This window comes from Columba livia, chromosome 26 (assembly GCF_036013475.1).
Source record: "Columba livia isolate bColLiv1 breed racing homer chromosome 26, bColLiv1.pat.W.v2, whole genome shotgun sequence".
NCBI classification, from domain to species: Eukaryota; Metazoa; Chordata; class Aves; order Columbiformes; family Columbidae; genus Columba; species Columba livia.
In genome coordinates, this window is record NC_088627.1 from 909,621 (window position 1) to 923,643 (window position 14,023).

At 48.3% G+C, this 14,023-nt stretch overlaps 1 protein-coding gene across 11 annotated transcripts in view; it reads right to left on the reverse strand.

The window, feature by feature from the left end:
* Nucleotides 1-14,023, reverse strand: part of PUM1 (pumilio RNA binding family member 1) — a 55,372-nt gene that overhangs the window by 6,586 nt on the left and 34,763 nt on the right. For 8 of the 11 annotated variants that reach the window (XM_065041365.1, XM_065041360.1, XM_065041364.1 and 5 more), the window contains 10 exons: nucleotides 12,873-13,024; nucleotides 11,077-11,215; nucleotides 9,960-10,103; nucleotides 8,741-9,034; nucleotides 6,322-6,558; nucleotides 4,647-4,914; nucleotides 4,044-4,173; nucleotides 3,233-3,367; nucleotides 1,752-1,889; nucleotides 25-150 (listed from right to left, as the gene is read on the reverse strand). In XM_065041365.1, coding sequence (XP_064897437.1) covers nucleotides 25-150; nucleotides 1,752-1,889; nucleotides 3,233-3,367; nucleotides 4,044-4,173; nucleotides 4,647-4,914; nucleotides 6,322-6,558; nucleotides 8,741-9,034; nucleotides 9,960-10,103; nucleotides 11,077-11,215; nucleotides 12,873-13,024 — 1,763 coding nt within the window. The remainder of the gene's footprint in view (nucleotides 1-24; nucleotides 151-1,751; nucleotides 1,890-3,232; nucleotides 3,368-4,043; nucleotides 4,174-4,646; nucleotides 4,915-6,321; nucleotides 6,559-8,740; nucleotides 9,035-9,959; nucleotides 10,104-11,076; nucleotides 11,216-12,872; nucleotides 13,025-14,023) is intronic. The other 3 variants (XM_065041369.1, XM_065041366.1, XM_065041361.1) reach the window with 1 other exon arrangement.

Genomic DNA, 14,023 nt, shown 5'->3' on the forward strand with positions numbered 1-14,023 from the left:
CACGTTCCCCTTCCCCACACTGACCTGAACGAGCTGCTCGGTGTGTTGGTGAAGCTCCTCCAAGATGGGAAGGGTTTGCTCAGGAAGACAGTGCTCGAGGATCCTCTGGATCACGCGGCAGCCGTACGGGTGTGTAGACAACGCGAAAACCTGCGTTCAACACAGACAGGCAAGCACAGGCAGCAACACTTCTGTTAGTCTTTGTCAGTCCTAGAAACCTTTTGGAATTCAATGAACACCCAGTGTTTCTTCCCGAGCACGGCAGGTAACGCCGGCTTGCACGGCAGCTCCAGAGCGTGAACTGGAACCATCTGCCCCAGCACCAACTGGGCAATCGCGGGCGCATCACAGCCCTGCCTGTACTTCAGCTTCCCCATTCATGAACATGGCAACCAGCGATAAAGCCTCTTGATTAATAAAAGGAACCCTGGGACAGCCAAGCATTATTAGAGGCTGTGTTAAAACACAGTTTCAGAAAAATAAATCCAGCGTAATGTCCGCCAGCTACATATTTTAGGCTTTGTAAGAAATGGTATGAACCAGAAAGGCTAAAAATGCTCAGCAAAGGATTTTCTTCAACTATACGGATGTCTAAAAGCCTTAATTGCGCTTAGGAGAAGTGACAACAAAGAACCTTCTTTCTCATTGCTCAGGGATTACTAAATCCGCTGGTAAGAACATGACACATTTCATTACTGCTGCACAGTTTTCTGTGTGAAGCACAAAGTCCTATTTGGTTGCTTAAAATTAACAAAAGTAGCAAATCCGAGCACTGAAGTTAAACTGACAGTCTACAAATTTTTAATAACTACGGAGCAAACTGTGCAGGAAAACAGGACTTCAAGTGCAATTAACTGCGGAGAAACAGTCTTGAGGTGGTGAGTTTAATCTTTGACATGAAGGTTCAGATGAAACTGGGACGGCTGGTCACAGAAATGTCAGAGCCACCAGCCGCGCTCCCAGGGCTGCCCCGGCCTCACCCAGCTCCCCAGCGAACGTCCAAACCCAAGCTCCAACCAGCAAATCTGCTGAGCGAGTTTCCAGCTCAAATCCTGCTTGTTTCGACACAGCCAAGCAAGTCCCCACTTTGACAGCTGGTCCAGGAGCAGCCGAACCAGTAAAGCCTGGTTCTTGCTGAAATAACCCCAGGCTGTCCTCGCACCCCTGTGGCTAAACCCTCAACACTTCAAAGTCTCCCTCCAAAGCCAATTAAGTTGAAAACGCCCAAACCAGTGATTTCTGTAATGGAAGACGAGCTGACTACAGGCAGAATAAAGGCAGTTACCCAGTGAATATCCAGGACATCAATTCAGGAGAGGATACAAGTAACTGCCCTTCTCCAGATGAAACTCATGTTTTTCCCCCAGTCCGGGGCCCTCGGGAAGCAGCAGCTCTCTAAGCTGTGCTCATAGCGTGGATCATAAAGTTTACTGCACCCATCCCAAAATTCTGCTCACCACTGTTACTACGAAGATGAATTAATAAGAGACTTGTTTTCCCCTCCATCAGTCAAAAAATACTTCATGTTCTAGGGACACAGGTTTTTGCAAGGATGCTTCACTGTGAAATACCCGCACAAAAATGATAAGAGACACAACCAAAGAGCTCCTGTCTCCCTGACGTTGCTGTGTAAACCCTTCAACTGATGCTTGCTAAAATGCAAAATAGTTGAACAAGTTATAGCCATTCTCATGCTATTCAAAGCAATGTATAAGAACACAAAGGAGTCAGTGTCTTGGGGGAGGACTCACCTGCCCCTTAAAGGCGTCGATGATGAACTGCAGGGACTGAGGCTGCACACACTCGATGCACTTCTGCACCACGTGGTTCCCGTTCTGGTCTTTCACGCACTTGAGGACGTGGCCGTCCAGCTCCCGTACCATCTCATTCTATTGGGAGGAGAGAAACAAACAGAAAGCACCACCAGGATTCGCAGCTGGTAAATGCAAAGTTTTCACTGCTACTCATAGTCAAGAAGAGGGGAGGTATGAAGGATGCACCAGTGTATTTCCAACTGCAAGTTTTTCAGTGGCCCAGCGCTGAGAAAGAAAAATACTATTACAAAATAAAGGTGAAGCACTGCTTTCATTGAAGGTGAGTTTCCTCTTCCAAGTTAAGTACCTCAATTTAAGAAATGTTACTGATCCACAGCTTACTGCGCATCCCCCATTTCCTCCTCCGCCCCCTCAACGAAATCTAAAACGCCCAAAGTTCACAAACTCTTCGGCTTCACGTGTCACTAAAACGGGGTCTGCACTGGGCTAAGACCTTGCTGGTATTTTACACAGGCAAGGTAAAACTGCACAGAAACTAAGGAATACCAGCAGATAAAGTTTAAATAAGACTAATGCACCATATGTGTAGGCTAAAAGCTTTACAATCAGGAAACAGAATGTTATTTTTTGTGAATATAACCATATTACAAACTGGCTGAGTTCAGTTTTGCCACTGATACAAAATCAGGCATTTCAGGAGCACAAAGTACTCAAAATAACTTTCTGGAGACAGAGCATTAGTAAATCCTCAGAGCAGCAGTGCCAGAGTTTGGGCTGCAGCCCATCACCTGCTGACACGCTAAGGCACCAGCTTAGCCTAGGCCTGACCTAAAGGGAAAGCGTGCTCCTAAAGCCTCTTGCAGTTTAATTTAATAACCTACATTGAGATTCTTGCATTACCTTTCCCAACACCTTTATTAGCTAGCTCGCCTAGCACATTTTTCATCTGAGTTCATTGCTGAAAGCCCAGAGGAACCGCTTCATTAATGAGCTCCGGGCAGCACTCTGGCGATCATCCACAGCTCTGCGGCGCCAGGCCCAGCTCAACGGGAACCGGGACTCGTACATCTCACTCGGCACGAAAGTGGAATATTGACCCACATATCAAAGCAGCGATACCTCAACGAATATTAAAGACAAAACCCTGGCACTGCTTTCTTCAAGGGATTTAAAAATAACTTCTAATTCATTATCATCCCTCAGTTTCCCCTACATACATAATTTGGTTTCAGGGAATTAACAGACAATCAACACCAGTACCAGTGGAGTGGAACAAGGAGATGACAACGAGACCCAAGAACAGCGTCACATACTTATCATGCACATGAAACATAACAAACATGCTATAAACCAAACCAAAAAAACACCAGCCACAAGAGGAACAGAAGGTCGGGGTTCTGGTCACCAAACGGCAAGAAACGTTAAACATCGAGAAGAAAGTTAAAATTGAGACTTACAATTACCTGCTGGTCTGGAGGAATGAACTCGAGGGCCTTCTGGATCACTCTACAGCCGTACATCTGCAGAGCCAGGGACAGAACGTGCCCACGGATCCGCTCTGCCAGGGCCAACTTCTGTTCCAGGCTGCCAAACTGGGGAGACGAAAACCCGTCAGTACAAGCGCAAAACCCTCCCGTGGCCAAGCGGCACAGCAGCCCTCCTTAAACAAGGAACACCGCAGGATGTGAGCAGGCACAGGCCAGGCGGCTGGTGCACGTCTGCCAGACGCATGAGGAACGCCAAAGGTGCTGGAGCCACCAAGGTGACAAGTGCCCATTCACTGCCCCTGGATGGGGCTGCTGTAAAATTACTGGGATAAATGAACCACTAAGACTTGGTGGAGAAAGAACAGACCAGATTCAAGAAGGAGAGATGGGCATCTGCTCAACCTCCGGGTATGAAACCCAACACTTCCTTCCAGCAGATGCTCTTCAGTGGAAAAGTTTCCTGTGTTCCTAAATCTGTGGGTGCTGACAGCTCAGCACAGCATCCCTGAAAAGTCCTGTTGGACCTACATCTCCTGGGTATGTTGCTATTTATTCCCACACCTTTTGCATCTCCAAGCAAAGTGTTACTTTTCAGGTCAATCTTTACGAGTCTCGCACCTCAGTCACCCCAACAGGAAGGAGGGAACAGCCCATGGGGAGGAGATGACATCAGTGTTCGCAGGTATCCACGGTTTTAGCCAAATAAGAGTTTCTACGAGCTTGTCCGGTATTTCAGGACAGCAGGCAGCTAAGCAAGACTTGCAGGGGGCTGCAGACTTACTTCAAAGAACTTCTGGATGACGTAATTTCCAAATACATCGACCATCAACTGATACGCTGCCTGGAGGATCTCGTTGAACACAAGCTGACGTTCTGCTGGGGTAGCGCGCTCCAGTTTCAGCTGAATAAACCTGAAAAAAAAAATCAACACATCTGTTAATACAAATTCCTTTCAAAAGCCTCATACACTAAGCTCTCGCAAAACAAAATATTAAACCTATTCAGCAATCTGAAGCCTCAGGGTGGCTGTGGCCAGGAGGCCCGTGGCCACACGTCATTGTTGATACCCCAAAAATCTCCTCATTCCAAGCAAAGCAGATCTTAGAAGAGTAAATACATCAAGGTCTCGTGTCCAGACAGCTCTTTAAAATGAGTTTAACTATGCCAGTGGGACTAGGACGCAAATTACGAAGCGAGCTCAATTTTAGAGGAGGAACTCCTGCTATCGCCATTGGTACCCAATACAAAGAAGGGTCAGAGTATTACAGTACTTGGCTTTTCACACCTTTTCCCTGTTCTGCCTCTTTGCTTGAGGATGTGACGCAAATCACTCAAAGAGCAGCCGTTCCCAAGGCTCCCCCCAGCACAGGCTTTCGAATCCCACCTGGACCCATGCTGATCCTGCGAGAACTCCATGATGTGCCCAGCGATCTCTCTCAGCTGTAAATTGGGGTAGCGGTTGTTGCGGAAGTCCTCGAGCAGCCTGCTCCGGCCGGAGGGCATCACGTCGGACATGCCGTAGCGCAGGCGGGAGGAGGGGAAGAGCGTGCTGCTGGGGCTGAACAGGCTGGACGCGCTGCTCGCGCTGCGGTACTTGGCTTCAGCACCCGGAGCGGCTGAAATGTAGCGGCCGCTCCCGTTCGTGAGCCCTCCTGCAAAGGATAAAACCACCGGGATTTCACACACCATGAAATAATGCGGCCGAGGGATTCGGTTTACTTCTAATTACTCCTTTTCCGCCGTGACGGGTTTCTGACACGGTTCAACCAGGAAGTATGTATCTCAGCTAAGCCCAGTGAGCTGCCCCCAAAATAACTGCGATGGGGCCGTGCTCGAGCGTAGCTCTGTGGTGTTGGTAGGATCAGCTACAGATTCAGCAAAGAGCAGACTGTAACAGCTTCTGTTCTTCGCTCTGTGTCCAAACTGTCTGTTATCAATCCCACCACTCGCTAACTTGCTGTTTCTAGTTACACCTCCGTCCCCACGGTTTTTTGCAGCTTGCTGCTGTGCAAGGGACTGATAGAGAAGATGCACACTGAGGCTGGGCACAGAATTGAGAGGGATAAGAAAAAGGCAGCAAGGAGTACAAAAATTTTTGATAGAAAAAACAAATCACTATTAAATACACGTAACAATAAATTAGAAACAATAAATACTTTTAAAAATCCTTTGCTTTCACAAATGCCCTACAGATTTCCATCCACACTAAGACAGTAACGGGTATGGGGAACAGGTAACACTTCACCACACAGTTTGCAAACTGCGAGACTTGACAGGAACCAAATTAAACCTTTAAACAGTTTCCTTGCCTATAATTGTTGGCAATGTGCTGAGAGCTCTAGCAGAGAACTCTCCCCCCTCTCGCAGGGCTCGGGTTCCCTCTGCTGGTCACACGCCGCAAAGATTCCTTGAGCCAATGTGGTTTTTCCCGGGTGGGACAAAGTGCTCCCAGGAAAAAAGCTCTAATAGCACGGGAACCTGAGAAGCCAACGTGAGGCAGCGAGGACAAACCGCCTGAAGAACACAAAAGCTTCCAGAAGTCTCTGCTAAGAAGGGCAGAGCTTGAGGGCGATCGTCGGTAGAGCTGTCTGCAAAGAGAACAGACCCTGTCCTGGCAGCTGCGCGTGAGCGGCTGCAATAAAAACATTAAGTGAAATAAAATAAAAAAGAGCTGAGTGAACTGCACTTCTCTGCCATCAGCGTTTAGGGATACTAGGGTAGAATAAAGGGGCAAAAACCCTAAAGAAGAGACAGGACTCCTGGAAGCGTGTCTGAGATACGTCAGGAAAACCTAGATCTGGGAAGGACAAAGCGCAGACTCTGTCCTGGGGGCCCTGAGGCGGACGTGTCACTCAGACTCACACCGTAACAACTGAGCCTATTCTGAAATGGAAACTCATCTTCTCCGTGCTCACTGGGACACTGCAGATGGACATTAACCTGAATTACTGACGTCAGAGAAGAAAAGGACGAGCCAAAAAGAAAACCCCAGGGAGAGCGGGTGTCTCACCCGTGGTGGTCATGTCTCCGTACCAAGGGACAGCGGCTCAGGCTCTTACCCAGGTTTAAACTTGAAGATGATCCATGTGAAGACAAGGAAGGCGGTGGAGTCTGGGAGTGGCCGGGTCCTTGGCTGGGCAGGGGCATCCCCACGGGGCCGGGAGAGGAGGAGAAGCCAAGGCCGTTATAAAAACTGTGTCCGATGGGTGTCAAACTGCTGGACGTTCTCTTGTACAGGTCGCTGCTCCCGGTCAGGGAGTCCCGGCGGGAGCCGCTGCCCGTGTTGGAGTTCGCAACTGGAAAGAGGAAAAGAGAATTAGGTGATGTCAATAGACCGCCCGGGCCAAGAGTCAGTACAACGGCCCCTCATTTGCACCTCCCTGCTCCAGGCCGGGGTTTTCCTAAGGGTGCTGCATGTGCCCAAGTGAAATGCATTCATTAAAACCACGTAGTCAATGATCAAGCAGAAATCCCTGATTGAAAAAATTAGCTTTGCATTTACAGTTTTGTAGCTTTTATACCAATAGAACACATCCAGAAATACAGCTCCAAAAATCTAGAAATCCAGAAAGATCAAGAAGATACGAATCTACCTAAAGGAAGCAACAGAACGAAACGCCAGTGAACATTTAGGCTTTGGGAAACAAACGCTTGGCGCTTTGCTGCCGAACCTTCCGAAGGTCTGTGCACTCCACAGCTCTTTCCCCCTAAGCCTATCACTTGGTTTAACAGAAGATATTAGATCACTTAGATTAACAGAAGATATGAGATCACCCTACAAGCACTGCCTCGTATTTATTCTTTGGCCATCAGAGCTAAAACAAACCCAACACGAGATTTGATCTGCTCCTGTTTACTTAAGAGCATGTACAGCTTCGTGTACATTAACTTGAAATCCTTGTGCTCACCTTTCATTATATCAGAAAACAGCTCCTGTTTGCACCAAGCTTTATTGGGATGGAAATCAGAATTCGATTTAACACACCCCCAGCGTCTTTTGAAGAGTTCTCTTGACAGTCTAACACAAACTCTCTAAATGCACTGCCAACTCGAGAAAAAAATCAATTTTGCATTAAAATCTTGTTTAATAAATAGTGAAATTGTTAACTGTAATGAACTGATCGTTTGTCATGACTGCACACAAGGTCTAGAAGCAACGGCCTCACGTTTTTATTCATTGATTGAGGGAAAACAAGTTTGTGCATCTTGGCATTGAGCAAACTGCTAATTGAATTCAATTAGTTAAATACAGTGAAGTGAAAGAGGTAGATGCTGTGTTTACCTGAGCCCACGAGGGTTCCAATTCTCAGGCTGGGTTTAAGAAAACTATTTAGAATAACTTTTATTTAAAACTGGTTTGATGCAGTAACAGAACGTCCTTTGGTCTCCTATGACGGAGCAGGTTCAAACGGCACGTTTTAACTTGCCCTGCACACTGATGAAAGCAGCGAAGTTCAGGACATAATTACTACCTCTGAGACTAAGCAGTAATTAAAACAATTGTTCTACTTCAAAAAAACAAACCCACAGACACCTTCGGGTTTGCTTTTTTCTGAAAAAACAACAAAAAAGTATCTTTGTCTCCAGCTGCCTAATTGCAACCAGTGAGTGACTTTCTTGGTGTGAGATAGAAACAATTCCCAGAGTAAAGCACAAAAACCACCTCAGATCAGCTTTCTGAAAATCACAAGAAGTTACTTGGGTATTTTTCTGAGGTAAGACTTGGCACACAGGTGGACACCAGCCCGGAGCCCGTTCCTGCTAGTCCAGTACCACCAAGCACACGCAGGGAAAGGCAAAGAAACTCAGAGCTGCTTGAAAACTTCATCTGTGGCAACGCAGCTGGTGAGGGGCTGGAGCACAAGTGTGATGGAGACTGAGGGACCTGGGGGTTCAGCTGGAGAACAGGAGCTGAGGGGAGACCTTCTGATCTCTGAACTGCCTGAAAGGAGCTTGGAGCCAGGGGGGTCGGGCTCTGCTCCCCAGGAACAAGCGCCAGGAGCAGAGGAAACGGCCTCAAGTTGCCCAGGGGAGGTTGAGGTTGGATTTAGGAACAATTTCTTCCCCAAAGGGCTGTGGGGCATTGAACAGGCTGCCCAGGGCAGTGCTGGAGTCACCAGCCCTGGAGGGCTGGACAGATGGACATGAGGTTCTCAGGACATGGGGCAGGGACAGGGGTGGGTTATGGTTGGACTCGATGATCCTGAGGGTCTTTTCCAACCAACATGATCCTATGATTTTAAGAACAATAACATGTACAACAAAACAAATTAATTACTTTGGTACTTCTAATATAACATCTACTAAGTTCCACCAGAAAGTGCTGCAGCTTTTGAAAGCCAAAGCAGTCCCCAAAGGAAAACTTCCACTTGACCTGAGCGCAGCAGCTCCGTGCACCAGCGGTTCACCAGGCACCACCTGTATTTGGAGCCACCCGCTTCTCTCTTTCTTCCCCCACAAAGGAGCCACCGTTCTTACCTGCGGTCCCAAAGCCGCCCAGCGCAGAGCCCAGCGTGGCACCCAGAGAGCTGCTGCTCCCGAAGCCCAGGGAGGTGTTGGCAGGCTGGGCAGAGCCCTGGGAGAAGAGGGAGCTGCTCTGGGAATTGCTGCTGAGCGAGTTGCCGTAGAAGGAGCTGGATGCCAGGTTGTTGGTGGGCTGCTGCTGCGGCTGGGGCTGCGGCTGCTGAGTTCCCAGAGGCCGAAATGGTCCGTTTGTCGTTCCTGCCAGGCCGCCCGCTGCGCCGTTGGCTGAAGCCGCAGCCGCTGCAACCGCTGGAGAGAAAGTAATTGGAAGCACACACAGAAAAATTCATTTTCGTAGCAGCTTCAGAAGTTAAAACTTCAGTTCCTTTTATTTACTATGGATTCTTTTTCTTTCAGGATGAAAACGCCCCTTTCACAAATTCTCTTCGCTTTGTATCTGAGCTCTCCAGAGCTGCTGAATATCAGCAATGCCTGGTCATCACTGGTTCGTATAGCTACACACACCAAACACACAACAATGTTCCCTTTCTCCCGGGATCTGAGATTCAAGTCAATACAGCCCCACACGTAGCAATATCCATTTAAGAGACTTAAATTTTGAAACGAGTAAAACTGTCCTTCGGTGCGTGAAACGCGATCCTGCGGTGCTAAGAACATCAAAACCAAGAACTTTTGTCTTTCAGCCAATTCCAAAGTAACAGAAAAAGCAAAATAAACAAGAGCTACAAGGAAACAATTAAAAGGCCCATTTCATAACCTGTTACTAACACTGCAAGGACTGCTTACACACAGAGATTCGGGCTGGAAAGTTTCTCCTAGAGCCCTGAACTCCCCAAGAACCCTAATAAACCCCAAAACAACCCAGGGCAAAGACCAGTCACGTACCATTTTACACAAGCCAGGTGATCATCTGAGAGCTCTACTCAGGCTAAAGCCTTTCATTATGTGGGAAACTAGATGCTAGCAGACAAAATTCAAATAACTGTCATACGAAACTCCACAAAATAGCAGAGCTGGTGCGCCGCTGCCTCTGGGAGGCTGTTTGGGAGGCTCAGCACACTGTGAGCACAGAGGTGTTCTCAGCAAACCCCGCGACGGGTCTCAGTGAGGGCAAGTGTGTCATCACGGCTGGCGCGCCCCGCGGGCTCGGGGTCACGCTCCACGGACAGGGCAGGCTGTCACGATCTCCCCGCCGGGACGGGACGGGACTCACCTGCCTGCGCGGCCGAGGAGCTGATGATGACGGGGGCGGGGGCCACCAGGCGGACGGGGGCGCCCAGCCCGTTCCGGGCCCCCGCGTTCACCACCAGAGCACCCGTTTGGTCGTAGTAAGCGGCAGGGGCCAGCACGGGGTAACCTGGGGAGGCAAAGCACAGACGCGGGGTAAAGCGATGAACAACGCGACAGGCGGCGGATCAGTCGTCTTTGGGCGAGCACAGGACAATGAGACTGTCAAAGGAAAATCTGAATGGAAAAAGCAACAGCAGCTTTGCTTCTGTATGAACAGTCTACAACTTCACACTGGTAAGACTTCCAGGTACAAAAGACTTATTTTCTCACATTCTTATGCCACAAAAAATGCCACGTACCAACCATGTGACACTTTCAGCACGGAGACCTGAGGTCAAAATAATCCTCTTTTCTTACATTTGACCAGCAGGACATACTTGTACATTATTCAAAAAAATCCTTAAGTTTGCCCTTTGCCACTAAAACAATATTCTGCATAACTGGATGCCAAAAGCATTTGTACCACACAGCCTCACGGATCAGAGTTAAAATTCAGGCAGTAGCTGTTCTCTTGAAATCCCTAAATTACAGTAAACCCAGCTTCCTTTTATTAATTCTCGTTTTTAAGCCACTAGTATTGGCCTGGAAGAAATTATGAAGAGCGAGTCCTTATCCTGTTAAAGTCAAACACCTGTCAGGGATGGAAAGACAAGGCTAATGAACGGGACTAAGATAGCTCTGAGGTTTTACCACAAAGATCACATAAGCTAGCATGATCCACAGAGAAATCTGAAAGCAATTTCCTATAGGAGCCATCAATTTTTTTGGATACACAAGCAACTAATGCACTCGTACAGCAATACGGCTGATAACATTTGTTTCCATCTGTGGCAACGGGACCTAAACCCTGATTTAAGTTAAATGCCGCACTGGTAGTTAAGGTCACATCTAACAGCCTCTTGAAAATGCCATCTAAGCCCACAGGTTAAAACTGAAAACCAATAAAAACAAAGCCGTGCTGCACGCCAGGCGAAGGTCCCAGCACAGAGACAAGATGCCACTGCCTGAGCTGTCCTGGGAAGGGGAAGCTGCAGCCCTACCCGGCATCCCGGCCGCCAGCCCCTGGCCGAAGGCGAGCGCAGAGTTGACGGCGGCGGCGGCCACCAGCGGATCGGTCTGCTGGCCCTGCTGGTTCTGGTTGGGGGTCAGAGGACGCTGGCTGGCTCCTCCGCGCAGAACCTGTGGAACAGAGAGGACCATGGCAGCGCTCCGGTGACTCGGGGACGCAGGAGCAAGCCGCACTCACCACACACAGCAGCAATCTAGTGGAAGTTCTCACATGCAACGACAGCTTTGTCACACCTAGAGTGAGACAACTCGTTCCCTTTACCCTGGACAGAGCTGCCTTGGCCATCGCAAACCTTCACATGGGTAAATGCAGAAGACTCCACTTAAATAACACACCCCCTCTCTGGCTTACTGAGCAGAATCTGGAAATGCTCCATCATCTGACCTCTTTCATTTCTTGATATACCCGCCATAATCAGCCCTTGGTTTCACAGCCATCTGGCCCAGCCCAGAGAACAGTTGGTCCGTGCCACGACAGCACTGAGCAGAAACCTTAAAAAGCCCCATTGAGGAGCTGGGGGCTGATGACACGAGGTGACACGGGTTTTTCCAAGCTGCCAGCCCCCGTAGAAAACAGCGACCCAGTGACATGACACTTACTCATCGGAAACAATGACCAGAGACCACACACCGTCTTTTACACGCGGCTCTTGTGGTTTGGGACAACGGCAAACTGACCTTTCTGTAATGACCTGTGCCAGGCTTGCTTTGCAAAGGCCTTTTACTCCAAGTGGTGATGGAACAACCTGCACCCACAACAAGGTCAGCGTATTAAAACAGCCGTCCTTCGGCTCTCCATGTGCTACAAGTAACATTCTGTGCCACCCCATAAAGTTATTCAAAGGAAAAAATGACTTTGTGCACTGGGAGACTGCAAGATGATGCTGAATTTAAGTGACATGTTGGTGTTTGCTGTCGCTGTTACAGCCCAAACGTGAACTCTGTGCGCACACACCGTGCCAGGGCACCGGGCAGGATCCATGCGACGGGCGGCAGGCTGCAGGAAGGCAAACGCTGGCGTTTTTTATAGATATGCTGTTAAGATGCTGTAAGCATCACAAATCAACTGTCCATAATCATCGCTGTAGGGTTCCAAAATATTTGTCTCAGCACTTCTTAGAAAAATTCCATCCAAAAAATATATACCATATCCTCTTACGGATGGAAGGTTTGCATTAAAAACAATACCATGAACCCGACTCATGCTCGCTTCATGGCTATAAAAGTAATAAAAAATATTTAAAAGCCTACTGCTGATTGCTGGTTTTACTTTAACAGCCCGAGCCTTGGCAGCAGCTCTCTGAGCACACACCTTCCGTACGGGCGAGGCTCCTGCTCTGAATGCCAAAGCAGAAATGGCTTTGAGACGCTCCTACCGCCGTTCTAACCGTGCGCACGGGTACGTGCGGGACCTCCGGGACCTGCCGGCTGGGGAGGCTTGATCATTAACTGGGTCAGGAGCAAAGTGTTCTCCAGAACTGTGGTGTGAAACATCCCTGCTTTTATTGCCCGAGTTTCCTCCTTCTGCTCCAGTAGCCGCTTGATTCACATTTGTGTTTTCTGCATCAGATGTACAGCTATGATTAAACACCAGACCTTTAAAATGCTTATTCTACCTAAGTGAAGTTAGGAAAATTAACCTCGTTAAATTCCAAGTATAGAAGAGAAAAAAAATCACGCAATGATTCAACCCAAAGACGCACAACAATTGTCAACAGAAAACAAGCCTGGGACTGGCGCGCCCGGCTGCGCGGGGCCCGGGCCTTACCTGCTGCTGGCCCTGCTGGCCCTGCTGCGTGCTCTGCTGGCTGGCAGAGTTGGTGGCGGCGGCGGCGGCGGCCGCTTGCTGCTGGAACAGGCTGGCGGGATAAACGCCCCAGGGCGTAACTCCATAGTACTGGTGAGGGACCACCGCCGGGCCTGAAACACCAAGGGAACCGTCAGCGTCACAAAAACACCCGCCGCTCCTCCTGGGGTTAACGAACCCATCGCCAGGTGAGGGCTTAAAAGCCTTTGTAAATACAGAGGGATCCTGTCATTTGTATTATTCATTTTTTAAAAGCTTAGAAGTCAGACCTGAAATTTCATCTTTACTGGTTTTTACCTTATCGGATGAGGTTAAATTCTGCTACCAGCGATCCTGTTGAAATCCCGTGTTCTTACAGTTGTACCCTAATTCTATAGTAAAGGAACAAAACTTTCTAACCAAAAGAGAAGGAAACTTGTTTAAGCACAGATATACAAGTCTCTCCTAATCTCGGCTGACACTCAGAGCTCAGTAACATCTATATTTAGCTTCCCAATCAATTTTTAAAACCTCTTTGCATCTGGATAGCGTTGAATACTTAAAATACTATTTTCTAGTCATTCAGTCCCACTTTGCATCGGCAAACCACCGTAAAAGAGGCTGCGTGATCCTGTACGATCCTGTATCTTTTCACATCCCTCCTCAAACTTAAAAGGTTTAAAAAACATTTAAAAAAATCTCGGAGAGCGCCAGAAAAAGCGCCTGCTGAAGATTCGGTGTGGCTTACCGAGTCTCAGGACACCACACGTTTAATTTGGTGAGAGCAGATCAGCAGCCCATACCCTTCAAGAACTGCAGCCGGCAGAGCGCGGAGCTCGCTGCGCTGAACCGCGGGTCCCTCCCACCACACAACGCCGAGGTGAATCCAATAATACTTTTTAATATGTCTGTTCTGTATCATCTGGAAAGGTCAGCAGAAAAGCAGAAGCATCTCCTTTGCTTTTCAAATACATCACCTGTCCCACGGGCTCCTGCCCTTATAGCACGATGGCCTTTTGAAGGTAAAGTGCCATGGTCATTATTTGACACCGGAGAATAAACAAGTTTTTAAGTGAATTTGAAGCACACACTTGCTCTTATATGAAGTAAAAACAGCTTCTATTTTAAGAGAG